Source organism: Pogona vitticeps, chromosome 7, assembly GCF_051106095.1.
Source record: "Pogona vitticeps strain Pit_001003342236 chromosome 7, PviZW2.1, whole genome shotgun sequence".
NCBI classification, from domain to species: domain Eukaryota; kingdom Metazoa; phylum Chordata; class Lepidosauria; order Squamata; family Agamidae; genus Pogona; species Pogona vitticeps.
The window spans coordinates 28762436-28790254 of NC_135789.1; the positions used below are offsets into that span (position 1 = coordinate 28762436).

The window sequence follows — 27819 nt, forward strand, 5'->3', positions numbered from 1 at the left end:
GGAAACCGCGCGGCCCTCGTTGCTATAGCGACCGGTCCCGGGGACTGGGAAGATGGCGGCCGAGGGCGAGGCGGCGAGGCAAGAAGCGGCGCTGGCGTTGGAGGCGGTGGAGGCGACGGGGCCTTCCTTGCAGCGCTGCTTGGCCCGGTTCAGGGCGCTGAGGCTCGGGCCGGACGCCAGCCAAGCCCCGGGAGGCGAGTGCGGGCGTCGCACCGAGCTTCACTTGCTTTTCGACCAGCTCATTTCCGAGACCAGCGGCCCGGCGGGGCTGGCGCTGGGAGAACCCCGGCCGGAGGTGAGGGCCTGGGGGCCAAAGAGAGGGCGATGAGGGCCTGTGGGGGGTGGGGGCGTCTGCTTGGTGAGTCCTGTGAGGGTGGGAAGCGAAGCCAAAGCGACACGGGGATGGGTTCCTTCCTTGGGCGTCCCAGGCCGACTCCCATCATCCCCAGCCTTTGGGGATGATGGGAGTCACGCTTTGCTTTTGCTTTGTGGGAATGGTGGGGGTGGTAGGTCGAGGAAGGCTTGGGGTAAGGTTTTGGGTAAGGAGGAGCACGGAGAAGGTCTGGGTTCAAATCTCCACTGGGCTGTGGAGCTCGCAAGGTGGCATTAGGGCCACTGAACCTCCCTGGCTGGATCGTTGTTAGAGTTTGATTATTATGGTTATTATTAATCATCATCGTCATCATAATATGGTGGTGGTGGTGGTAGTAGTAGTAATAGTAATAATAATAATAATAGTAATAATAGTAATACTAAATGGGAGACATACGTTGATTCATATGGGAAGAGGTTGGGGAAAAATTGTTCTGTATCTCTTGGCTGTCTCCTGTGGATTTTCTGGAGGGAACATAAAATCTGTTAAGGAATGTGAACAGGAAAAAAAAATGGGCACAGAACAGCTGGAGGAAAGATAGAGACTAGAGAGGCATAGGATATCACTCAACATCTTTTCGGAGGTGCCTGATTCTTGTGGCTTCAGTGGCTGAATACCATTTGGACTTTTCCACATCACCCCGGAGTAGCATTGTGCTGGAGGATTGTTGGATAATTACAATAGCATAGAGTTTTTCAGACCAGTATTATTAAGGATGATAGTGGTATTGATCGATTGATTGCACTTATTTACTGTCTATCTGATGGCAAGCCACTACTCTGGGTGGTTTACAACAATTAACACCCCACCCATCATATGCACAAATGAAATAACAACAACCCAACTCCTAGGTGACAGCAGCAAAATAAAATTCAAACATAATGAATCTGTCATAATGGCCTGACGTTCTTAAAGGTCTTCTTGAAGGGTGCAGTTTTAACCTGCTTCCTGAAAGACAGGAGGGAGGGCACCTGGCATACACCCAGAGGCGACATATTCCACAGCATTGTGGCCACCACTGAAAAGGCTGGTAATATATTGCAGGTGACAAGCATGAAGGTGTAAGAAAGTGAAAGAGATAAAGAGAGTTGGAATGTGAGAAGGTATGGTAAGGTAATGTTGTAGGAAGCTTTAAATGAGCTAAAGTGCTTTGGGGCCATAGCCAAGGGCAAGTGACACAGAGCCCAAAGGATCACTTAAGGAGGGTTACCTATGAGCATCTTTCATTTTTCTTATGCTATTTCCTGCCAGGATATTAAGGGATAGCTAATGAGTATCCCTCTTTTTTATCTGCTTTCCTTTACTGAATAGGATGTTTGTGAACTACTGGTTGAAGCTTGTAAACTAGTTCAGCTTCATCAAGAACACCTTGTCAACAAAGTTTGCCAGCTGATTCATCAAATGCTGAACAGATTCCAGGTAAGAAAAGTAGATTTATTTATTTTTTCCTGATCCAGCATATTGACTAAGCCTGATCTAGGCAACCTAGGTTTCTGGGCTTCCATGACTGTGAAATGCATGTAATATAAAATATATGTCAGTGTGCTGTATCCATTTGGTCGTGACACCATTAGTGTGTGGATGTACAACTGATAGAGCAGCAAGTATGAACAAGGAGATGGCACTGATGTTGTCATTACTTGCCCAGTAAAATCCTGCCCCCTTTTCACCAATAGCAAGACATCTTTCCCCCTTCAATTCTTTTTTCTTTCCATCGTTGCAGGTTACAGTTGACGAGGACAGCCTGAGCTACCTCCTGCCGTATTTTATCTCTGCTCTGAAGCAATGCAGTGCTTGGACCCATGTGGAAATCTTGCAGGCTCTGGCCGCTTCTGTCTATAACAATGGGCCCAAGTGCCAAAAGGTGGGCTCAAGTTTCTTTCCAGATGTCTGCCTAAAGGTCTTTTCCTGTTCCAGTGGATAGTTTTAGAGGAGCCCTGAAAGGGCTGATTTGCGTATTTATTCTTTTTTTTTCAGTAGAAGATGCTACAATGTTTTGTTTTCTAACTGGAAAATGAGTTTAATTTTTTTTTAAACTGAAAAAGTCCTGTCAGGTGCTCTAGCAGTTTTTTTAAAAAATGACAATTAAAAACTGAAGAGGGCTGCTGGGACATTAGAAATGTCCCCTTTCCAACTCTGCAGTTCTAAGATCATGAGGTCTGCCACAAAGGTAAATAAAAGCAAAACAGAAGAATTATGGCAATCTTAAGCCTAGAAAACCTATCTTGGTAGTGCCTTCTGTGGATTTACAATCCCCTTCGGGCACACCTATTGTTTCCTATTGTAAATGTTGCTATGAAAGATAAGGTGAATGAGTTCCCTTTTACTTCTGCCCACTGTGTTTGTAATGCCTCATTAATGCCTGTTTCTTCCATTCATTTTTGCTTACCATGGGAGTGAACAACTGAGGCCCTCCAGATGTTGGGCTGCAACTCCCATCATCCCTAGCCGGCTTAGTCAGTGGTGAGAGGTATGGGAGTTGTTGTATCTCCCAAACCTCTGGAAGGCCACACCAGTGCACTGTTGGCTCACACAAACAGCTAGGGTTTGTACTGACATGTGTTTTGTCTCCATATTTATAGTATCTTCCAGATTTGATAGGCAAACATGGACTTCTGGTGCAACTCAGCAGCCCTGCTCAAACTGATACGGAGCTCAAAAGGGCTGCAGTCCACAGCATGGCGAACCTGTGCCTAAGGTATGCTTTCAGCAAATGAGGGGTGATTGGGCCTAATTAATTAATTAATTCATGGGAAGGAGCAGGCATCTGTTCACCACAATTAGCAATAAGATGTGAGCTTATAAGCAACCGTTCTTTGCCTGGGCATCCAGTGCAAACCATTTTTACTTGGAGGCGAAGCCAGCATGCATTAAACTGGAACCAAGTATCTGTCTTTAGAATTGCAACTCCGGATCAGGCGTTAATGTTACTAGCCCAGCTCCCCACAAATTACAGAAGGTTTATTGGTCAATGTAGCACTTCATTAAGTTGCTAAATTGGTTAAACTGAAATAGGCAAACTCTGGAAAAAAATGTAGATGAAATAGAAATCAAGCACACTCTTGCAAGGGTGTCTGAAATATGACCAGCCGCATACTGACTGAAATGATCCACCCCAAGGATGACTTGTGGAAGGTGGAAACTGATGGCGCAGTTACCACTCTGCGTGTGTTTTTCTCCAAATCTTCCTGGTGGTTTGTGCAGGGCTAAGTTCAGTGGCATATATCACTGGGCTGCTTGTGCTCCTTATCCTTCCGCCTGGCACACAGTGAGGGATACGAGTGGCGATTCTTTAAATAGTGCCGGTTTGTTGCCGCTGTGGATGCCATTGCACTCACACCAGGGCCGATGACCAGTTGGATTCAGGCCAAAGGCATGCTTTTTTTTTAACCCAAATGGTAGCTATCCGTGAGTCTCCTGTCCCTCCCATTAATGAACATCCCATATTGGTTCCTGTGGCATTTGCTCTTTGTTTTCATTGCATCTTTATGAGGCCCCAAAGATCTGTGTATGATCTTCTTGCTTTGAAGATGTGTTTGTTGCCAATATCTGCCACATACTTGCTGATGGATAAATTATTTTTCTGCATCTAATTTTTTTTTCTTGGCTTGAGTTTTTCTTTTTTCTTTTTGGGTCTGTTTAGCGTACCTGGCCAACCGTACCTAGAGGAACCTTACAGAGAGATTTGCTTCCAAGCTTTTCTCCGAGTGTTGCAGTCTTCGAAAGGATCTGAAGTGGAGGACATCACCTTATGCATGGTGGGTGTAAGTCCAGCTCTTTGGGGAGCGAGGGCTCAATTGGGCTGCACGGCAAACTCTGAGAAAGTGACCGTGGAAGAGATATGGTGTGGGTGACCGCAATGTTTGCTATTCATGGCAGTCTGAGTTAACTTCACGTATGGGTTAGAAGGGTCTCTCTGCAGTGTGTTAAGGAAGGACAACATATGAGGAGAAGCAGTATCTTCAAATGGCGGTTAAGCGTTTGATGAATGAGACTACAGTAGAATCCTCTTATCTATGAGATCAGTATCCCCTGATTCAGTTATTCACAATCTGAAAATATTAAAGGAAAAATCCCCAATTCTAACAATGAAGTTCCCAGAACCGGCCACTAGACCTACAGTACTGATCGGACCACTTTTCCCCAAGATCATCTACCCTCTCCACCAGGTCCTCCCAGCTTTACAGAGAAGCCTTCCAATACAAGTCTGCTTGATGTCTGGAATTGCTCCTTTTCTCCCGTCTGGCTTCCATCTGTTCGTTGGTTGGATGCAGTTTCTTTGTTGCTGTGTTTTCTTACTTGCTGTAAATGCTCTAGAATAGTGCTTTGCACTAATGGCGTGGTATATGGATCTAATAAATAAATAAATAATGTGGCAGAAACCTTTCAGGTTGCCTTCGTGCATAGCCATTATATCACAGACTATGTTGTGGTGTCATTTGATGCCAAGCTGTTGGGGAGAGTGGCTAATGTGTTGGTTTGTTTTCCCCTCCCCTTCAGTTGTTACAGAGTGCCTTAAAAGGAATCCAGTCCCTTCTAAATGGTGGGAAGATGAAGCTAACCCAGACCGATCAGCTTGGTTCCCTTCTTGCTGTGTTAAAGGTGATTCTTATACCATTTCAATGGAAGTCTTGTTTCTCGACTCGTGACATCCCAATAAAAAGGAGAGATTCTCCTGCCTTCAGGTTAAACTGCAGGAGGAGGACTACAGTGGGGGCATTCCTGGAAACAAAGTTTATGAATCCGATGTGTTTCAGTAAATCACAAATGACTATTAATCGCAGTGAGAAGAGGAGATGTGGTCTCTATTTAAGCTAAAAGGAAACGAAACCTGCATTGAGGGTGGGGAGCATTCAAGCCCTAAAGGCAGTAAACCATGATTTACCGTGACAGCTGAGCACAGTTTGCCCTGTGGGCAGAGGAGATTACAGTTTGTAAAAATAAAACCTAAAACACCACTTGTTGTCAATGCAGATGAATTCAGCTCGTAATCATGCTTATCTGAAGCAGCACGTGGGCTTATCTGGTGTAAAATGTTGGGCCGCTTCATTGAGGCCTCGTCTGAGTTAACCTGTAGGTTTGCGATTGCTATGCCTTCTTTAAAAAAAAATCTTGCTTGGAGTTTTAGATCCGCAAACCTAATAGAGGTTCAGAAGCGCAATGGGGTGAGTGGGAACTGGATGAATCCAGGAATGTTTAGCAAGAGGGTCAGGGGACAGCCAGCACTGGAATTTGATGATGTCCAGAAGTTGCCTTGTAGAAGAAAAAGAGCAGCAGTGTTTTTGGGGCCACTAAAGTTGACTGTATTGCCAAAAAAAAAAAAAAAAGCAGAGGCTAGCGATCGCTTTGCTGCTATCAAGATACGTAATTGTGGCGTGTGTTGCTGCTTTCAGAAATACATGTTTCATGGGCTTCCTGGTCTGAACATAGACATGCCGGCCATCTTATACCCAGCCGTTCTTCCCCAGTATGACAGCAGGTCTCCAGTCCAACAGGAGAAGTCAGAACTGACCACCGTGAAGCCAACTGGGGTAATCTTTTGGATGCACTTCTATATTCATGTATATGCTACCTTAGGGGTTGACCCAAACTCTATACTTGGCATAAACTGGGATCATTTTTCTGAAATCTTGATTTTTCTGGATCATGCTGCTTGTGGAAATGTTGTTGCCCAAGTTGAGGTTTCCAGGAGGGAGGCCACCTGTCACTTACGCGACACAGCACTTCCGTGAATGATGCAGCCCTTCACGCCATGCTGTTGGGACTCCTTGCTCAGCAGGATGCTGGCTGAAGGGTTCTGGCAAAGGCTGACTGATGATGCTAACCTTGTTCTGCCTTGCAGGGGTGTCAGGATGACAGAACAGGAGCCTTCTGTACATTCAATGCTCAGATAAAGTTTGATGGCATGTATGTCAATGTGGCTACATTTTGCACACATAGTATTTTAACGAAACACTCTCTTAAACAGGCATATCAGCAATGCCCCAAAGTTAAGGAATCAGTGTGGATGCATGCTATTTCAGAATTTAAACTGTCTATAGCAGAGGGCTGCTGTTTAAGGAAAACAGATTGCCTTCTTTATACTGTATTTGCTTACTATAAGAATTCCTCTTCTCTGTGTAATCGTCCTTTAAACAGAGCAGGAGGAAAAAGCCCAAGGCCAAGCAGAAGAAGGGGAAGGTGGAAGAAGAAGAAGAAGAGGGCGCCCAGGGAGGTAGAACAGAGAAAACCAAGTTCTGTGCAGATGTGGAACAGTATCCTGGTCTAGATGCTTTGAATCGGCTTTCGGGGGGCCCCCCTGCGTTCCACACGAAGGACCCATTGCCTTTGCGCGCTCTCAGCTGGAAACGATTCAGCAGCAGTGACTCGGAGTATTCGGACGCTGATGGCGGAATACAGAGCAAAATAAGGTTTGCGATAAAAAAGCCCCCCCCTCAAAAGAAAAAACCACCCCAAACCACCTATTTGTAGACACAGCACTGAAGTGCATGCATTTTGAGTCTTGATGGTTCTGGCCGATAATGCCAGGAGCTGAAGTGTCAAATGACCATTTCATGGCTGTATTTTTTTCCCCTTCCTGATTTACACCAAGATGCCGATCAGTGAAAGCTATAAAACCCATCTCGTGTATGTGTATGTGTGTGTGTGTGTGTGTGTGTAGGGGGGATCCTAAATCGGTGTCTTTTATTGTGCCAGGTCTTTTCAGGCAAAAGTTCGGCAGGGGGCTTTAACCTGCTTCCTTTCCACTGTGAAGTCGATAGAAAAGAAAATCCTGTATGGCTACTGGTCAGCATTTGTCCCTGATGCGCCCGGAATAGGAAGCCCACAGTCTGTGTCCTTGATAACGATTGCTTTGAAAGATCCGTCTCCAAAGGTAGGGGCTCCCTGACCTGAGGGAGGCTGGCGATCCTTTAACCTGGGGAGGGAGGGGTCCCTTGTGGCCCTCCAGGGGTTGCTGGGTTGCAACTCCTGTTGTCGCACTTGGGTGGCTTTAGCAGTGCAAAGAGGGAATAGTCGTCATATCCTGTCTGAGAGAACCTAGAACTAGGAAGTGACACATGTCTAGTAACATGTGATGCCAAACTACTTGGCTAACACTGCCACCAGCACTGCTGCTTTTAAAGGGTAATGTAATTGATGGCAACAACCATTTAAATATGTTTTAATTTAACAAGTAGAGATGGGCACACTGCCGGTTTGTTTCTCGGCCAAGCGGGTTTCTGGTAGTTCCCAGCCTTGCCTCCTCTGGCAGGTGTCCGCACAGAAGCAGCACCCAGGTGTCCCTGCGCTGCCTCCTCCAGGCAGTGCCCCTGCCTGGGTGGCTGCTGGAGGAGGCAGGGCTGGGAATCACCAAACATCTCTGTTCAGCCGAGAAATGAATTGCCGAACCAGCAGTTCGTGCCCATCTCTAATTGTCAGTCATATTTACTTTTTGGGGACTCTATTTCTCTCTCTCTCTCTCACACACACACACACACACTGAAGTGTTCTCTTCAGTGACCTCTCTTTTGTTGTTGCAGACACGGGCCGTTGCCCTCCAGGTTCTCTCATCCATCTTGGAAGGCTCCAAGCAGTTCCTTTCCATTGCCGAGGACACAGATGATCACAAGAGAGCATTCACACCGTTCTCTGCCACCCTTGCTTCCAGCATCCAGGAGCTTCATCGCTGTCTGCTGTTGGCCCTGGTAGCTGAATCCTCTTCCCAGACACTCACTCAGATCATCAAGGTAAGCCCTTGCCTTGAAAAACTGCCTCGGTATTGTCAGTTCTACTGGTTTTTCTGTAAGCAAATACAGTGGTGCCTCGCTTAGCGATCGCTCTGTTTTACGGTGAAATCGCTTAGCGACACTGTTTTTGCGATCGCAAAAGCGATCGCTTCGCAGTGTTTCCTATGGGGAAAATTCACTTTGTGATGATCGCAGGGAAGCCCATAGGAACGCATTAAACACATTTTAATGCTTTTCTATGGGCTTTTAAAAATCGCTTAGCGATGTTATCGCTTAGCAGCGATTTTTGGTGCACGGATTAACATCGCTAAGCGAGGCACCACTGTATGTCACACACAGAGAAAGAACATCTATTGTAGTTCTCCAGGCAGAGCCTCTTAATCTTTACAGCATCCCTCTGAAAGTAGGTGAGGATATCTTTCCCTGTAGAGCTTTCAAGACTGTTACCTTTATCCTTTTGACTTTTGATTGCACATTGTTCCTTTAGGGAACCAACATGGCCTGCAGCATTCTTCCTTCCCCTCCATTTCCTTTTTCAACACCTTGTTGATGTTGTTTGGGTTGAGAAAGTGGTAGACTGACTGAATATCACCCAGGGAGCTTCCTGTCTGGCAGTGGATGCAAGGTTTCCACCCCTAGTCTCCCTTCTTCAATCCTGGCCTGACATCAACCTACCCATTCTACTTGTACTCTTTTTTAAAAATCAAAAATAGAGTAGGTGATCATGTGCTACCCTGAGGCCCAGAAGAGCTGGGTCTGAATTTAAAATATATATATATATATAGAAAGTCTATTGGCAACTTTGTGAGGTCAGTATTGGCACCTGTTCTTCTAAGGTCAGAGGGTGTCACGCAAAGGGAGGGGAAGAGCATGAAAAATTTGGAAAGATCAAGGGGAAAATATCACTTAGCAGACAGGGAGAAATAATTGGGGGAGGAAGAAAGAGGTGCAGAATCAGATTTCAGAAAGAAGAAGAAAGTTGTTGGTAGGCAGCAGAATATTTTATGGGGACAAAGTTCTGATTCCCATAGTGCTTAGACATCTGGTTATCTCCCCCAGAAAGCTATAAGCGATTCAGCTGTAGTCATTTTTGTGAGGATGATGGTGCAGATTGCGTTCACTTGCTGTCAGGCGGCCTACGCTAGAATTAAAAGGATTGTCTCTGAGGTGTGCAGAGTGGAGCATACTATCCGTTTATGCCAAGACTTGAGAACGAAGGAATCGTTTGAAAAGGGTTTCTTTTCATTCATTGTCTTGTGGTGAGATTTCCCGCCGGGGCCGTCTTGCAGATACTGCAACGGTAGGTGAGAAGATGCACGCCCTGCCTGTGGCTTTGCTCCCGGGGACTAAGTGGCTTCCGCTCTTGCTTCCTGCCCCTTGACAGAGCCTTGCTAACCTGGTCTTGAATGCGCCGTACAGCCGCCTGAAGCCGGGACTGCTGACCAGAGTCTGGAACCAGATAAAGCCGTACATTCGACACAGAGGTATGCAGGGTTTTTCTCTGTGAGCCTTTTCTCTGCCGAAACCTTGTCCTGCAACCGTCCGCCTAAGCGTGTGAACATGGCTGCCCAGGACAGAGCCGCCTGTCACAGGCTGTGGACAATGCGAGAGGGGCACCGATCCTCACACAAGTATGGCCTGGCGCTTCCCTGCCAAGAATCCCTTGCCCCGTTGCCGACATCGGTTTCTTTGTTGTTTGAAACAGGCTGGCCTTGGCCTTGCTGTGGCGCCATCACGGGCCCTTCTCCTTGTTTCTCCTCCCAGATGTTAACGTTCGGGTGTCGAGCCTCACCCTGCTAGGGGCCATTGTTTCGGCGCAGGCTCCCTTGCCGGAGGTCCACCTCCTCTTGCAGCAGCCCGCCTCCTCTGCAGGCCTCGGCAACAGCGGATCTGGCACGCCGCCCGGCCCCAGCATCCCTGAGTGGCGTCGAGAGGCAGCTGGGGCTTCCCAGGCCGCGGCCAGTGTGCCTGCGGAGTCTTGCTGGCTCCACTCCCTCTGCATCTCTCTGGTGATGCTGCCCCGAGAAGACGGCTGCTCAGACAGCGATGCCGGCTATCCGACGCCCGTGAGCTCCTACGAACCGTCCCCAGTTCGGCTGGAGGCGTTGCAGGTGCGTCCCCAAAACTTAGGTTCTCAGGGCCCGGAATCAAGGCATTGTAGGGTTGTGGTTGCCACTGCTCCTCACAATTGTCTGTGCTGCCTCGGACTCGGGGGACTTGCAGTCCAGCTGGTGACAGAGGCACGGGAGAGGGCCTTCTCTGCAGCTGCTCTCATAGACGGTGGAACTCCCTCCCACTGGAGGCCAGCCGGGCCCCATCTTGGCTGTCCTTCCGCAAGCAGACCAAGACCTTTCTCTTCAGGCAGGCTCACCTTTAAATGACTGGTTGACCCAAGGGGGTTGTGTTTCACCTGGGCTTTTAATATTGCTCTTATTTAAGAGTTTTAATATAGTATCTGTTTAATGCTTTTTAATATTGTTATAATTTATTGTGGAGCTTTTGATCGTGTTTCTTTTCATACTGTAAGCCATCTTGGATCCTTTAGGAGAAAGGCAACATATATATGTTTTAAAACCAACTAAACTCTTGGAAGTTATTTTGGCTTAAATATCTGGTAGGCTTCTAATGTAAAAGCCGTCAGGATAACCACGTTAATCTTCCATCAAAAAAGCTCCTAAACTTCCATGGACTGGAGCCCATTGTGACAAACCCAGACCTACTGGGATATGTCACACAGTTACACTAAGCTGCCACCAACCATTCCCTTTAAGAAGTCACACAGACCAGGGATGGATTTTCAAACAATAAAAAGAATAAGGTTTATTTAAATACAACACACAGGAAAATAAAATAATCAGGTGAATAGGATAAAGTAACGTGGCTTATTCTCACTCATACAAGCATACAGTTTGGTTCACCCAGAACCCTTAACTTGAAGCACAGACCCTGAACCTATCAGTTCTGGCTAACCAACAGACACCTGAACCTATCAGGTTGGTACTCTGACACACAGAAGTACCCTGTCTGACACACAGACTCCCACAACAGCTTCTTCTTCCCAGCTGCTGCTTCGTCACAACCCAGTGTCTCACAGTGTCTCTCAGCATCTCTCTCTCACCACACAGGCATCACATATTTATACAGTACAGCCCCTCCTCCTGATGTCCCGCCTTCCACTCCCCATAGGATGGAACTTTCCCTCCAAACCCATGACAGACAGGTAACATCAGTGCTGTATGTAACACCTCCCCTCTTTATAAGTTGTTTTGTAGGGGGAAAGCTAACGTGCTTTTCACCAAAAAAACAACCTGAATAACACACAACAACAGTTATACATACCATATTATACTTACTTATACTTACATTCTAAGTTAAACCATAGCAATTAGGCATTTAAACATTTACCATATACATTACATCAATTTACCTTTATTCATACAAACCAAATTCAAAACAGGTACATTTAACCTTTTGTCATCATTATATACACATAGTCCATGTTCTTTCGCCGTCTTCAATCTTCAGGTCTTCTTGATAAGGCGTCAGCAACACAGTTCACTGACCCTCTGACCACCTTCACTTCAAAGTCATAGTCCTGTAGGTTTAAAGCCCACCTCATAAGTTTGCTATTGTGGGTTTTCATTGTCTTTAACCATTGCAATGGTGAATGGTCAGTACACAGAATAAAATGTCTTCCCCAGATGTAAGGCTTGGCCTTCTGGATCGCGTAGACTATGGCCAAACGCTCCTTCTCCACGGTTGCCAAATGTCTCTCACCTTTTTGAAGTTTCCTACTCAGGTAGGACACTGGATGCTGGTCACCATTCTCATCCTCCTGGCACAGAACTGCTCCTACCCCGCTGTTAGACGCATCGGTGTAGATGATGAACTCCCGGTCGAAGTCTGGAGCATGCAGGACAGGATAGTTGATTAACGCCTCCTTCAACCTCTGGAACGCCGCCTCACAGTCGCTGGTCCACGGGATGCGGTCATCAGCCTTCTTCCTCGTCAGATCGGTCAGCGGAGCCGCAATCTCGCTAAACCTCGGGATGAACTTTCTGTAGTAGCCCACCAACCCAAGAAATGATTTGACTTTTTTCTTGGTGTTGGGTCTAGGCCAATCACGAACAGCTTCTATTTTGGCCTCCAGGGGTTTTATCATTCCCCCCCCTACCATGTGACCCAAGTATTTTATTTCTGGGCTACCCAGCTGACACTTGCTGGCCTTTACTGTTAGCCCTGCTGCACTTAACCTCTGCAGCACTAACTCCAGGTGTATCAGGTGATCTTCCCAGGTATTACTGAAGATCCCCATGTCGTCAATGTAGGCCACTGTAAAGTCACTGAGCCCTGCCAAGGTCTGGTCCATCAGCCTTTGGAATGTGGCTGGTGCATTTCTGAGACCAAAGCTCAGGACTCGAAACTCATAGAGACCAAAAGGGCTGCAAAAGGCAGTCTTTTCTTGATCCCTGGGATCAATTCTTAATTGCCAATATCCCTTTACCAGGTCCAATGATGAGATGAACCGACAACCCCCTATGGTTTCAATCAGGTTGTCTAGCCTGGGCATTGGGTAGGCATCAGGAGTGGTTACACGGTTTAATTTCCTGTAATCGACACAAAACCTAATGCTCCCATCAGGCTTGTCCACAAGGACTATCGGAGAGGACCAAGGACTAGAAGAGGGGACGATTATGTTCTCCCTCAGCATCTCGTCCAGCTCCTTCCGCACCTTGTCCCTATAGGGTCCCGTTACTCGGTATGGGGATACTGCCTGCGGGGGTGCATCCCCTGTGTGGATCCGATGCATCACTCCCTTCACTATCCCCGGCTTGTTGGAGAACACCTGTTGATATTTACTAAGCAGCATTTTTAGTTCTTGCTGCTGGTCTTGGGTGAGTGCAGGACTGATCTTTACCTCCTCTGGGTTGTATTTTACTTCCCCTCTACCCTCCCAGAAGGGTAATTCAGCTTCCTCACTCTCAGCTGCTTTTATCGCGAATAAAACCCTCTGTTCCCCTCTGTAGTAGGGTTTTAGGGCATTCACATGAACCACCCTCCTTGCTTGGTTCTCCTCCTGCTCTATTAGGTAGTTCAGGTCTGACATCTTGGAAATGACCCTATATGGTCCTGCCCATTTGAGCTGCAGTTTATTCTCTCTGCAGGGCCTAAGCCAAAGCACTTCCTCCCCTGGGTCAAAGTGCCTCTCTCTAGCTTTGTGGTCATACCATGTTTTCTGTCTGACCTTCTGAGCTTGCAGGTTTTCTGCTGCCAGCTCTAGATTTCTCCTTAGGTCATTCATCAAGGTGTCTATGTATGTCACAACGTCTTGTGGGTCATCCTGGGTGATCTGCTCCCAATTTTGTTTGATCAAATCAAGGGGCCCTTTCACCCCTAAGTGTGCAGCAAACATGTCAGAGTGACCCCTTTGTAAGATCATGGGGCGATACTTTTCAGGTACCACCAGCTGACTTCTGATCCCATCTCCCCCTTTTGAGACATTCCTCAGGGTTTCTCTATATAAAATCCCCTTTTCCTCCAGAAATCTCACTGGGGTTTCAGGTGTTAGCTGGGCGTCAGTCACCTGTTCAAAACACTTTTGGAGAGTGGCGTCTGCCTTTTGCTCCTGTCCAAATCTGCTGTCTGTGGTTAAGGTTTCCACCACAGCTTCTGAACTCCCCTCTGCTTCCGTCTCTGGCTCATCATTACCCCCCTGAACTGTCCCCGTGGTGGCTTGTGAGCGTGTAATCACTAGCACCCGTTTCACATGTTCAGCCAGGTCATTTCCCACGAGCACGGCTGCTGGCAGAGTCGATGAAATCGCTAGCCTCCAAACTCCCCTCCAGCCTTGAAAGTTGACAGGTACCTCTGCTACTGGCAGAGAGATTACCTGCCCCTCAATCCCTGCCACCTTCATGCTCTCATTTGGGATTATAAACTCCCTAGGAATAATATCTGGATGGCACAGGGTTACCTGGGAACAAGTGTCCCGCAGCCCCCTATACTGACGGTCAAGTATTCCTACGTCCACCCCGGCTGTCTCAAACAACTGAGAATCTGTTTTTATCAGCAAGCAGCGCTTTACCTCCGCAAGAGGACCATTCTCCTCAGCCTGATCAGCAGAGGTAGCTGTTCCAGACTGAGTAGCCATGGCAACAGGCTCCCTCAGTGACACTGAGCCTTGCTCTTTCTGGACACAGAACACAGCTTTTGGCTTGGTCCCACTAGAGTTCTGAGGCACCATTCCTTTTAGCTGCTTTAATTTCTCACACTCTGAGATTAGATGACCCTTTCCCTGACAGAAATAACATTTTCTGGTGTATTTTGATTCTCTCTCATCTTGTTTTGGTTTTCCCTCCAAAATCTGAGGTCTTAGTTTCATGTCTGAGGGCTTCCCTTCACCATGGGCCCCTCCCCCTTGCTGGCTTTTCCCTGATCCCTGAGAGTACTTGCTGTAGGTTTCTTTGGGTTTACCTACAGATTTCCCCTCACCCAAGGGCTTTCTTATTTGGGAAATAAAATCTGCGATCTCTGCGGCTGCTGCCACAGACCTCGGTTTCCTTTCCCTCACCTGGAATTTCAATTCCCCATGCAGGACTGAATAGAACTGTTCCAGTGCTATCAAGTCTTTAAGCTGCTCATAGGTCTCTGTTCCCTCCTGCGATAGCCATTTCTCAAGCAGCCTCACCAATTGGGCTCCCACTTGGGTAAAAGTCTGTTCTGGTTTCTTGGTGAGGGACCTAAATCTTTGTCTCAGCTGCTCTGCATTTATCCCATGTCTGGCAAACACCAGTTTTTTAAACTCTGCAAAATCTTTCATCAGTTCCTCAGGCATCTCGGCATAGACCTCAGCCAGGCTACCACTGATTAAAGATCGCATGATGGTCATCTTCTCAGTTTCCCTCACTGAGAAGTCCACAAACGCTCTTTCCACTAAGGAAAAGAACACCTCAGGACAATCTCCCTTGTGGTACACAGGGAATTTCTTCAGGTCAGCTTTAGACAATTGGCCTCCCTCAGAATCCCTATTGTTATTATTGTTCTGGTTCATCAGTTCCAGTTTTCTTAATTCAAACGCCATTTTCTCTCTCTCCATTCTTTCTTCTCTCTCCATTCTCTCTCTCTCTCTCTCTAATTCAAATGCCATTTTCTCTCTCTCTAATCTTTCCTCCATTTCCCTCACCCTCAGTTCATGCTGTTGGGCTAGGATCAATTTTCTGAGTTCTGGGTTCTGCTCTCCTGTGCTGTCACCCTGCACTGAGCCAAATTCATCCTCAGAACCTTGGTCAATCTGGGGGTCTTTCACTTCACTCATGTCTGCTACTTGGCTTCGAGTCAAGGGCATAATCCCCCCTCAGAACAGGCTGCTTTAAAAAGTCAAGCCTCAAAATAAAACGACCACTTTTTTCCTTTTTGCCTCAGAACCAGCTCTCCCCAGAGATTGCTGCTGTTCTTCAGCACTAAACTTGCAACAGTATCGAGTCAGAGCCTACCCCCCTCTGCTGGGCCTCTCAGCTGGCAAGCTAGATCACTGTTACTACGCAGTTTTGCCTCAGCTTTTTCCCGCCAAAACTAGGCTGCCTCAGAGCACCTTAATCTAAGTCTCCCCAGTTGGCACGTTCTTCTACTAGCGCACCTCCCCGTGAGGTACACCTAGAAGATTACCTACGCGCCTCAGACTGTCCCTGACTAGACCCCCCTTGCTCTGGGCACACTTGCCAAGGCTTTGCTGGACCGCTGGACAACTGGACCAGTCGTATCCCACACGCTGGACACCAATCAATGTGACAAACCCAGACCTACTGGGATATGTCACACAGTTACACTAAGCTGCCACCAACCATTCCCTTTAAGAAGTCACACAGACCAGGGATGGATTTTCAAACAATAAAAAGAATAAGGTTTATTTAAATACAACACACAGGAAAATAAAATAATCAGGTGAATAGGATAAAGTAACATGGCTTATTCTCACTCATACAAGCATACAGTTTGGTTCACCCAGAACCCTTAACTTGAAGCACAGACCCTGAACCTATCAGTTCTGGCTAACCAACAGACACCTGAACCTATCAGGTTGGTACTCTGACACACAGAAGTACCCTGTCTGACACACAGACTCCCACAACAGCTTCTTCTTCCCAGCTGCTGCTTCGTCACAACCCAGTGTCTCACAGTGTCTCTCAGCATCTCTCTCTCACCACACAGGCATCACATATTTATACAGTACAGCCCCTCCTCCTGATGTCCCGCCTTCCACTCCCCATAGGATGGAACTTTCCCTCCAAACCCATGACAGACAGGTAACATCAGTGCTGTATGTAACACCCATGTCTTCAGGTGCCTAAATTATTCTCTTCGCTTGCACGCATGGAGGGGAAAAGCGTCAATGGGGCTGGTAGGCATGACAGTGCTAGTTAAGGATGATGGGAATTGTTGTTGTACATATAGAGAGAGCACCAGGTTGGTGCAGAGCTGTTGGCAGGCAAAAAGGACCAAGTAGACAACTGGTTTCTTTGCAAGACAGTGGCCTTACGTTCACATTTTCTCTTCTCTTCTTCTTCCCATGGCTGCTTCCTTGCTTCTTTTATCTGCCACAGGTCTTAGTGCTCCTCGTCAAGGGCTATTTCTCAGTCTCTCAGAGCTATTTACTCGAGCTTGGCCAGGTGGCCTGTAAATGCATGGAGGAAACGGACCCCTCGATCCAACTTCACGGAGCAAAAGTAAGAACTTGTATCTTCTTTTGGCCCTCAAACGAAAGCCAAGATCTTGTTCGCTTCGATGATCGATCGTGGAAGAGCCATTGCACGAGAGTTTCCTCCCTCCAGCAGGTTCTCCTCTCCATGACCGCCTGCATCCGAGTAGCAAAGTTAAGCATGGAGGAGTGATGTACAGTTGCCCTGGAGGGTGCAGAGTTTCAAAAGGATTCCAGTGTGTATTTTTTTTAACCTTCTAGAGAAACTGTTCATTCAAAACTGTGCACTTACTTTATTATACTGATCTGCCTTCTAGCAGTCAATGCTTTTACTATTGGTTTTTTAAACAGCTTTGAATTTTACTAGGGAGAATCATTTTAGGGGACCTGCTTTTTTTTTAAAGGTGTCGATACAGGTACAAAAAAAGAATATACAAAATTTCTCACATGTGTTACCGTAAAAACCATCAGAATTCCACATGCTCACTGTTTTTGATAACAAAGACAATTGTGTTTTGACTGTCTTTATTTACGCTTTTCTCCCCAAGTAGGAAAAAGGGGGACACATTTAATGTAAGCATTCCATGCAGACCTCTGTTGTCTTGTTTCGCAAATCTGAAATGTGATTCCTGCTACTGTTTTTTATTTCGGCAGCTTCTGGACGAGCTCGGGGTGGGTATAATTCAGCAACACAAGCCCGATCTGGCTGTTGCTCCCGACCAACGGGTGCCTCTTGACCTGGTATGTGTACATCTATCTCTTAAGAACACGTTTTCCAAGTTCTGCCCTTTTCTCTGTTTTTGCTTTTGACACCAGCACCTTGCCAGTAATAATAACTTTTGCCCTTGTAATCTAAAACTCATGACACAAAAGGAAAAGAAGTTGGGGAGGAATGAGGAAAAAAGTGAGCGCCAGCTTGGTTTGAGTGATGAAGTTCTAGTGGAATGGAAAATGCTAAAGTTTAAGGTGAAGATGAACCCAGTGTGGCTAGTCTTATGGCTCAGCCTGAGGAGCGTTCCTGTTTTCCTTCTGTTGCTTTATTCCCCAGAGTTTTGGAAGGGTGACTGCCGGGTTACAGTTGATGGAGAGAGCAAACCGGGAGAGCCCTCTTTTCAGCCCGTCTGATTGCCACCCTGTTTTTCCTTTGATTCCTTCTGCTGCCACGGAATCTACTGCTATTTATTTTTGTTTGTTTATTTATTTAATTTCTGTACCACCCATCTGGCAACCCAGGCCATTCTGGCTGGTTTACACAGTACAATCAAACAGTATATAAAGACGAAACAAAATATGGAGACTAAACAACAATTTTGTCGGCAGAAGTGCTTCGGAACAGTGGCTAGAACTTCATCAAGGGTTTTTGTTCACCCTGTAGGTTGTCACGTTCTGGACCCGGATGCTGAACGGACCGTTACCAGCCGCGCTCCAGAACTCTCAGCATCCCACGCTTCAAACCAGCACGTGCAACGCGCTTTCTTCGATCTTACCGGACGCATTCAGCAGCCTTCCAGTGAGTACGTTGCTGGGTTTTGTAGCTGGGACTTCTTACTGAGAACGAGAAGTCAGTGCAAGTCAGTTGCAATTTTTCCCCCCATATTCCAAGATGATGCTTCTTAGCTTAGACAGCGGAGAAAGAGAGCCGGGCGGGACTGTAAGGCCCTTGGCAAAATGGTGCCCCCTGCACCTAGCAAAGCAGTTGAGCTGGGGAAGGTGGCGGGGAGCCAGTACCTTCTGCAACCCAGTGCCGTCCAGATTTGTGGGACTTCGGCTCTCACAGTTCTCTAGCCAACCCAGAATGGTGTATGTCCTTGGAGAATGATGCAGAATCACGACTGCATCACAAAGAAATGTGGATAGAATGTGCCTTTTCTGCAGTCTGCGTTTCACTGAGATTTTGAGTGGGTCAGCAGAAGAGTTCCCTCGCGATGACCAGATAGGCGGGGTATAAATTAATTAATTAATTAATTGATTGATTGATTGATTAATTAATCGTGATGTATCCCAGTGTTCTAGATGAGCCTCAGTCCCTGACTCTGCCTGTCACCCCATATCCCATGGGACTGCAGGGGTCTAAACGCTACCGTCTCCAGCCAAGGCTGCAGAGTTCCACATTGCTCCTGTTTCCCCTCTTCTGTTGTGACTTCCTTTTATTCCCACTCCTGGCTATTTGTTCACAATATATTTCACCGGGATCTATGCCTTTTAGCAAAAGGCATATCCCCCGAGCAGGGTTCTGGAAATGGAGCGAACCGTGCCAGTTCCTGTCGGTGTGAGGCGGACTCGCTCTGACGGCGTCTGAGCTCCCTTGCTAGTCTTCTCTTCTGCGAGTCCCCACCTTCCCTGGCATTTGAAATGCCTCGCCTCTGCTGAAGCTGCTTAACAAAACGAGTCAGTTGCCTGACATTTGCCTCCTGTTTCTGATGGCAGGAGGACAAGCAGATCCTCTGCATTACCATCCTCCTGGGGCTCAACCACAGCGAGAACCCGCTGGTGAAAGCGGCAGCCGCCCGGGCGCTGGGGGTTTATGTGGTCTTCCCGTGTCTTCGACAGGTGAGCGATGGATTTAATGGTTCTTCGTCCTCCTCCTTTTGCTCTGGTCTGGTCTTTTCCTTTTCCACCTTTATTTTGGTTTATGAGATGGGACCAGTCATGTCCTTTCAGTCCTTACCGTGGTGGGCAAAGTGAGTGGAAGAATCCAGGGAGCTGCTTTATCCTGAGGTTGGCCATCGGTCCGTGTACCCTAGATCAGACTGGCCAAAGCTCCTTGGGGTTTGAAGCAGGATTGTTTCCTCGTACCACCTGCAGCTCTGCGTATTCCCTGGTGGTCTCTCATCCCGGAGCGGACCAGGCCTGATCCTGCTTTCCTTCTAAAATCCGAGGAGATCAGATGTGTGTAAAGGGCGGTATTGCAGTGACTGTTCCTCTCTGGTTCATTTGCTTTCTTTGGACAATTTATACACATTAATAGAGCCAGCAAACTGGAAGCTGGCTTGCGTACAAGTTTGCTTATCCAAAGGGTTCATGTACATTTTCTTTTTTACTTGCCCTGAGATTGTGTCATGCAGCTGAGAAACCTTTTTCTGAGTCATATTGTAAATCTATAATCTTCAAATGGACCGACTTCCACTTCCACTTGCAGAATAGCCCTTTTGAATAGATGTTCTCCAGCTTGGCTCTTGGACAATTACCTCTCTTTTCCGATGGGTGGGACGAGGAACTTTTTAAACGTTCCCCATGTATTGCAACAGGGACCACTGATTTGGCCGCCCTGTGGATATTATTAAAAACAGCTGGAAAGCAAGTATTTTTGTTCAAACGCATGAAGTTTGCAAGCGAGCCCTATTATTTCATGAGCAAAAAAGGTTTTCCGTAACAGCCCAGCCGAGCTAAACAGCTTAGCAACCAAACAGCATAGGGGAGTTATTTAGAAGAAAAATCAGGACTGGAAAGAAATAAAGGAGAAGACAGGAGTGTTGCACTGACTCACAAGGTCACCGGGGAGTGCAGAGCAGCAATTAATGATAGGGTGTGATTAGTGCAAGTGTAAGATTAGCAGGTTGAAGTAATTGCCGTTGATTCTAAATAGCTAGAACGCCAATTAAATGAAAGTGTACTCGGAGGCCCTCGTGGCATCCGGAGACCAGTGAAGCTTGGGCAACTTGTACAGTTTGGCAGTAATTAAGGATCAGTCAAGGCAGCATTGAGCGCAGCGTCGCACGGTACTCGTTCTGCACAAGGGAAGGCTGAACTTTTTAAAAGTCTGAATGGCTTCAAGCGAGGAATTGTGTGAGCTTGTAGCGGATACGGCTACTCCAAGGTTGCCTAACAGAACCTCTGTCACCTAGAGCAGTGTACGCTTCAGTTCTGTGGGTATCCCCACGTATATCATCATTGTAAGGAAGGTCAAGGCCTGCAACCAATGCCTGCAACACAAATATGAATTTCTCTCCTGCAGCTCCTGGCTGCCCCTTCCCCTTTTCCTTCCTGGTCCATACTTATTCCTGGCCGATCTTTCTCTCCTTCCCTGGGTCAGATCATCTCCTGTTCCACTCTCTTTTCTTAAACCATAAATCATTACAAGGTGTGAAATGCTGTCAGCCCCCATGTATAAGACGCCCCCCGCTTTTCTAATCCAAAATTAAGACATTTAAGTGGGGCTTAGCAAGTGTAGGGGATCGCTTTGATCCCTGCTTTCCCCTCCAGTTGTTTTTGTTCTCTCCTCAGCTTACTTCCATGAATATGACCCTTAATGTTTAGTTTAAAGATTTTAGACAAAAGTATAGTCTTATACACGGAAAAATATGGTAAACTTAAAACCCCAGAAATGTGTTTCCAAGTGGTATTACTAGGCCTGGCCACTAGAGGGAACCAGAGACCAGGAACACAGAGTTCCCTATATCTGCGGTTTCTGACATCTGCAGGGAAGGGGCAGCTTGGAACCCGTCCTCCAAGCCTGCTGTGGCCCTAATGGGTGCCAAAGGATTGCAATAGGAAGTCACTTGATTGGCCGGCTTTCTGGGAGCAGAGGTTGGAACAAAAATGACAGAACAGTAACCACTGGTATTTCTCCTTAGGATGTGATGTTTGTCGCGGACACAGCCAACGCGATTCTGCACTCTCTCGGCGACTGCTCTCCGAATGTCCGTGCCAAAGCCGCGTGGTCGCTGGGCAACCTGACAGACACCCTGATCATCAACATGTGAGTAGCCGACCCCTTGGTTCTGGCAGCCTCAAGAGCTTTCGAAATCTCCCTCGTTTGGATCGGAGTTTCCAGAATCCTTCAGTCAGCCTGGTCAGGGTTGGCTGGTGGGTTTGGGGACTTGTAGTCCAAAGAAGGAGTTTTCCCAAGCTGTGGGCATTCTGCCCTAAAAGGATGGTGGCCTTTTAAAAATAAATAAATAATACTTTATCTATTTTGACACTTCTTTTCAGTGTAAGTTCTCAGAGCGTAAGTTGTAACTTAACCATATGATAAGAGTCAACTGATCCATGCTGTGCTGTGGGATCGCTCTCCTCCTGCCCCCAAATCCCTCGCATGTAAGAAACCTAGCACTTAAGGATGACTTTTCTTTCTCTCTACATCCTAGCTTGCCATCTGCAGAGCAGTTTTTACTCTAGAAAAGAAATTACATGGGTTTCCCACAATCTAAAATAGCTGGTCCCCAAACAACCGCATGCTTCTTTTCACTTTGAAATGGGTTTCCAGGTTGTTAAATAGGTTCTCGTAGTGTTCGTACATTTCCTGCTGCTGGGTCTAATTCTGATTTGTTTCCCCTCGTGTTGCAGGGAGCTAATGGGGCAGAGCTTCCAGGACGAGTTTTCAGATCTCTTGCTGCTGAAAATGTTACGCTCAGCAACAGAGGCATCGAAGGACAAAGATAAGGCATGTACCCCATCATTTAGGGTCGGGGGCAATTCCCCTCTGTGACAGCTGTTCTTGAGTTTGGACATCCTTGAAACAAATAATAATCATGTCCAGTCAGTTCTGACTTTAGGGCAACCACTTTTATTGGTGATGGAAAACTCAGAATTGCTTTACCTGTCCCTCCTTCTGGGAGGGGGGGCCCTCTGGGGACTATGTTGCTTGCCCAAGGCTACCCACGCTGGCTCTTTCTCCCAGGAAGCACGGCGAGAGAATCAAACTCCCAACCTCTGGCTCCGCAGCCAGAGATCAAAACCATGGAACTACCCAGCCAGCTTGAATTAAAACGATGGTGAAAATTACACAGCCAGTATTGCGGGGGGTATGTTGTAAAAGTGCTTAAGCATCCATGAGGGTGAACTGCTTTGGGTCCCTTGTTGGGAGAAATTCATCATCATCATCATCATCATCACATCATCATCATCATCATCATCATCATCATCATCATCATCATCATCATTATCAAATTTAAAAAGGCACGGGCATCTCAGTCGAAGCCTGGCATTTTCTCCGGCAGGAGGCACAAGATGTTCACTCGGAACTGAAGCTGCTACTCTGGGCAGACCCTTAGTGAGCATGCCTTGTATACTTTGACCCAGAGAGGTTTCCCGGGTGCCAGCCTGCTTTCTTGCACACATCCTGTAGTCGTCCTTTCTTAGAAGGACTGGTTCTGTGTTTTCCCCGCGTGACTCCATGCCCCAAGAGTTTTACGGCCTTTCTTGTTATGGTTCCCTTGCTCCTCCGAGATTCTAATGAGCGCATAGGTGGCCTCGTGGCCTGTTAAAAGCGAACGCTTACTATGACGAGGCTGGATAGACAATGTCTTTATCAGACCACTAAAAAAAAAACCAATAATCATAAAATCTGCTCACTTTCGTGTCATGCTCTGATGTCTTACGAGTCTAGAAGCTCTAAGACATCAGTGGATTTTGCCAGGCACACATTGATTTATTTTTACTTTTATTTATTTTTTTACTCCGTTTGGTCCTCTAGTTTGAATATGTAAGTTGGTGCTCTCTGGATGTTTGGAATCACAGCCCCAGCCAGCAGGGCCGGGGAACAGGATTATAGGGGTTGAACTTCAAAACATTGGGAGTTCTTTAAAAGCCTATGATGTGGGTAAGCGGTACAGAAGGAATCAAGTCCTCAAACATCAAAAATCTGCCCTCTTGTTCCCTCCTGCTTGAAGACCTTAAGATGTACAGTAGTTACTGACTCCACTTTAAGAAATTGGGAACCTGTGCAGTTTTCAAAATGTGATACTACACATGCAGTACATAATTAATTAATTAATTAATTAATTAATTAACTAACTAACTAACTAACTAACTAACTAACTAACTAACTAACTAACTAACTAACTAACTAACTAACTAACTCATCCATTCAATTTCTGTCCTGCGTTTCTCCCAGTAGAAGGATTCCAGGCGGCTAATGCATGGACCCATCGTACATTCAATCGCGGGAATTTTATTTTTATTCACAACAAAGCCTTTTAAATCTCCTCTCCAGGTGAAAAGCAATGCTGTCCGGGCCCTGGGAAACCTCCTTCATTTCCTCCAGTCATCCCACATTGCTAACCCAAGGTTCAACCAGCCCATTGAGGACGCTATCCTGGCTCTGACATCCGCAGTGCAGAGTGAGGCCACCATGAAAGTGCGCTGGAATGCTTGCTACGCCCTCGGGAACGTCTTCAAAAACCCTGCCTTGCCACTGGGTGAGTGAAAAAAATGCCTGCTGCTTTTGGCTTCCACGTTGGAGGTGCTGCCGTATGATCGGGGCGCATCCTCCAGGGTGGCTCTGTGTGCAGATTTCCCTCCCGTTGTTACATGGTGCTGAGTTGGTCTATATTTGGCGCCCCTTAGTGGCAGGATGGAGTAAGGATCCCAGAAAAGTCCTTTCAGATCCGAATTTTAGGGTCTTTCTTAACTCCTTTCCCATAGTTGCCGCCTAGGCATCTCCAGAAATGTCACCCGCGAGGCACAGAAGTCTGGAGGAATCCATCTCGCTTGCCGTCAGTCTGTTTCTCTTGGCTCACTGCCAGTGAACCGGCAGGTTCGATCCAGTTGTGGCGGTTAATGGACTCTCGTTAAGGCTTGGAGGTGGTCACAGATGAATGGCTTGCTTGTGCGAGGTCTCCGGTCTAGTCTCTGCATCTCCAGATTGAACAAGAGGGAAACTCTGGGGAGTCCCTCCTAGCCAAAATAAGCGATACAGCGCTAGGTGGATGGATCAGTTGCCTGAACCGACGAGGCAGCTTCCAGGGTTCTGCTACAGCACAGGCGGGAGTTAGTTGGGGCCCTCTTGGGAACCCCACGTAGCCCGCGAAGCTCCTTAAATAAGTCTCTCGATCCTTCCCTACTGCAACATTTTGACCTTCAGATGGATAGACTCCATGAGGGTTTCAGTGGGAACACTAGTCCCCTTGCTCCTCAGCCCCCTTTTTTTGGCAACCAGAAGCAACTGCTTTTCAAAACTGCAAGTGACCAGTTAAAAAAAAAAAAGGGCGGCTCCGTTGAGGAGGCCTTAAGGATGCTAGAAAGGTATTGGGTACAGTCCCTGAACCCTCTGCAGTTGCCCTGCATCCTGTTACAGCTATCCTGTCCTCTCTTTGCAGAGAACAGGGTGCTCACGCTCTTCCAAATGCTGAATTATCATTTATAGGTTGGATTTGTGGCCGACATTTGTTTGCTTGGTCCAAATGTTTTAGGCGAAGCCCCCTGGACCGCCCGAGGCTACGGCGCCCTCATCTCCGTGGTCCAGTCCTGCAAAAATTTCAAAGTCCGCATCAAGTCGGCCGCGGCCCTCTCCGTTCCGGCGAAAAGGAAGCATTATGGGACGCCCCAGCAGTTCTCCGAGATCTGGAATGCCCTGGTGGTGGCTCTGCAGCGGAGCGAGGAGGCCGAGGACTTCCTGGAGTTCAAGTACAGCGCCAGCCTCCGGACGCAGCTCTGTCGCGCCCTCCTGCATCTGCTGAGCCTGGCCGAGGAGGCGGACCTGCCTGCCATCCGGAGGTCGGTGGCCGAGCACGGAGAACTCGTGGCCTCCTATCTGTTGCAATACATGAGATCAGGAGGGGAGGAAGAGGAGGCGGGACCGGGCGAGCCCTCTCCCGAACGAGGCAGAGTCCTGGAAAGAGCCATAGAGCACATTCGAGCGATTGAGGAAACGCCCCCAGGTTGCCCGGCGAAAAAGGGGGCCGCTGCTTATCTCGAGGACATCTTGAAAACTCACCACAGCTCCATGGGGCTCACGGAAGGTTGAGGAATGTGGCGGGTGCCTTGCGGGCACCTTAGAACTCCTGTTTTACACTAGATCACGCAAAAGACCTGCCCAAGGGAGCGCTGACACACAAGGCACAACAAGGAAGATTTCGGCAGGAACGAAAACACTATAATTGCCTCTCTCTCTCTCTCTCTCTCTCTCTCTCTCTCTCTCTCTCTCTCTCTCTCTCTCTCCTGTACTGTGGAGGTAGCGGTGTATTTCTGCCAATGACTTGGGGCATGGAAATGAAAGCAGCTCCATGGTTTTTATTCCCCAAGTTGTCCACTGTATGTTTGCAACGCTTAAGCGACGGTTTAGGTTCAACCTGTGAGTTGACACAAACCTTGTTCGGCGACTGGTATCTGAAGGCGAAACCCAAATAGCCCAGTTTAATTTTTCCTCCCTCCCTTCGAGGTAGCATCGCAACAGGGACTGCAATACTGATCTGTGCTTGAGGAGACACGGGATAGCATCGGTCTTGCATCACCCCCCCCTCCCAGTGCCTTATTTGTTGCTGGATGGTATCTGAATTTGGGTGCTTTCCGTGAGTCAAAAAGAACCGGCCGAGATTCGGCGATGCACAAGCCTGCATCTCGCCTGAGCCCCATTCGCAGCCGCTAGTCCTAGAGAAGAGTCTTGTTATTCCATGGGACCGGCCTGACGTTAATCTAAGAGCAGGATAGGGCTCCATTCTGGAGCACGCCCAGTTCATGTCGTGTTGGACTCCGGGTTTAAGTTCAGACAACTAACTGATCAGTGTAGTATTTGAGTGGAGCAACTCCTGCCAGGTCGCTTTCTTGTGTAACTTTGAAGCAAGAGCAGGCCACACACGGACAGTAGGAGGGCCCTCGGTCCCCTCTCCCCTCCACTTCGGCAGGATCCAGACCCTTTTCATCTGCTTAAGGCTTGTGCTTGTTTAAATAGAATGCCTCCCCTGGAAGCCTCCAGGAGCAGCACTTCTCTGAAACGAAGGCAAGACTCCTAAGAAGTGGTTTTTTTTTTATTTTTAAAATGTCCTTAATTTTAAGAGCAACACATTTTTAGTGGCTCCTGGTGTAAGATGGGGAGAGGGTGTCTCTTAGACCCACTGAGGTTGCCCTCCCTGGCTTTAAAAGATTATGCACTAAATCCTTATTCCTGCCTAGAACATACCTACTGAATCAGCCGGACTTGCAAAAATGTTGAATTATTAAATCTCGGGTTTGCTCTAGGTGGGGTTCTTGTGAAGGCTAACACATTTTATTTGGCATAAGCTTTTGTGGACTGGCTGGATAGCTCAGTACTCAAGTTCTCTGGCTGCAGAGGTTGGGAGTTTGATTCCAACACTGGGCCTCCTTACAGAAGAGCCAGCCTGGGTGGTCTTGGGCAAGTGGCACAGTCGTCCCAGGGATACCCCCCCCAGAAGAAAGGAAGGGTCAACCTCTTCCGACTATTCTTTTCCTGGAAAATCCTGGAAAGGGTTGCCGTGAGCCAGAATTGGCACATGATAATGATGAGAGATCAAGTTTTGCCTTGGAATAGCCTTCCTATCGTCTTAAACGGAAAATGAAAGCATGTTTTAATCTCAGCGGGCTCTTATTGTTCCGCTGGGCTGTGGGTTTGAGTGACGGCTGTTTTTTTTAACCACTGAGGTCATTTGTGGTTATGTTAAATTGCTGTTCATTTGGTTGCCGTTCTGCTCTAAGAGTCTAAGGTGGAACTATTGAATCGTCATCGTCATCATCATCATTTCTCATGTACTTCTTACCACAAATGTCCTTCAAGGAACTGTATATAGAGAAACCTGCCAAAAAATTACACTGTGTAAAAAAACAACAACAACCCCGCCCTGCAGTTCGATTCTTTTCACTGCAAATTGTGGGCCTTCTGTCTTCTGTTTGCCAGTTCCGAGTGAGGGCAGGGAAAGAATTGTACTACTTGTGAGAAGCGGGTAAGAGGATTACAGTTTGAGATTCCAGTGTTGACCCATGAAAGACATTCCACGAGAACAGAAACTTCATCACCTCCTTCCTGAACTTGTTCCCAAGCTTTGCTTGAGATTACTAAGGACTAGCAACTTTGTTTTTCAACAGCATGTCCCATGCGCCAGTGATCACCAAGGCTTTCTGGAGCTTTAGCTGGTGGAAAGTGGGAACTTCTGGGGGCCTTTGGTTGTGTAGACATCCCCCCCCCAAAAAAATTGGCTTTTGTTAAGCTCGCCCTTTATAACTCCTCTGGTGAATGGTTTCAAAGTGAGGGCCCTTAGTTTATCAGCTAGAGGGGTGATTAAATTTTTTATGATCAAAGGAGTGACGGGACATCCAAGCAAAGTGTGGCTTCCTTTAAAGAGAAGCACATC

General features: G+C 47.3%; 1 protein-coding gene across 1 annotated transcript; it reads left to right on the plus strand.

Annotated features, from left to right (window-relative positions):
• Positions 1 to 26691, plus strand: HEATR6 (HEAT repeat containing 6). Its single transcript, XM_020786951.3, has 20 exons — positions 1 to 295; positions 1685 to 1792; positions 2097 to 2237; positions 2956 to 3071; positions 4017 to 4131; positions 4874 to 4975; positions 5767 to 5904; positions 6512 to 6783; positions 7070 to 7247; positions 7894 to 8100; positions 9485 to 9584; positions 9865 to 10211; positions 16701 to 16823; positions 17450 to 17536; positions 18171 to 18305; positions 19223 to 19345; positions 21370 to 21494; positions 22082 to 22178; positions 23730 to 23934; positions 24928 to 26691. The coding sequence occupies exons 1-20, from the start codon at positions 53 to 55 to the stop codon at positions 25479 to 25481; spliced, it is 3516 nt and encodes a 1171-aa protein (XP_020642610.3). The 5' UTR covers positions 1 to 52; the 3' UTR covers positions 25482 to 26691.
• The last annotated feature ends 1128 nt before the right edge of the window (positions 26692 to 27819 follow it).

Coding starts and splice junctions, on each gene's coding strand:
- HEATR6 (XM_020786951.3), top strand. CDS start 53: ATGGCGGCCGAGGGCGAGGCGGCGAGGCAAGAAGCGGCGCTGGCGTTG. Junction 3,072..4,016: donor ATGGCGAACCTGTGCCTAAG/GTATGCTTTCAG, acceptor GGGTCTGTTTAG/CGTACCTGGCCAACCGTACC. Junction 10,212..16,700: donor TTCGGCTGGAGGCGTTGCAG/GTGCGTCCCCAA, acceptor TATCTGCCACAG/GTCTTAGTGCTCCTCGTCAA.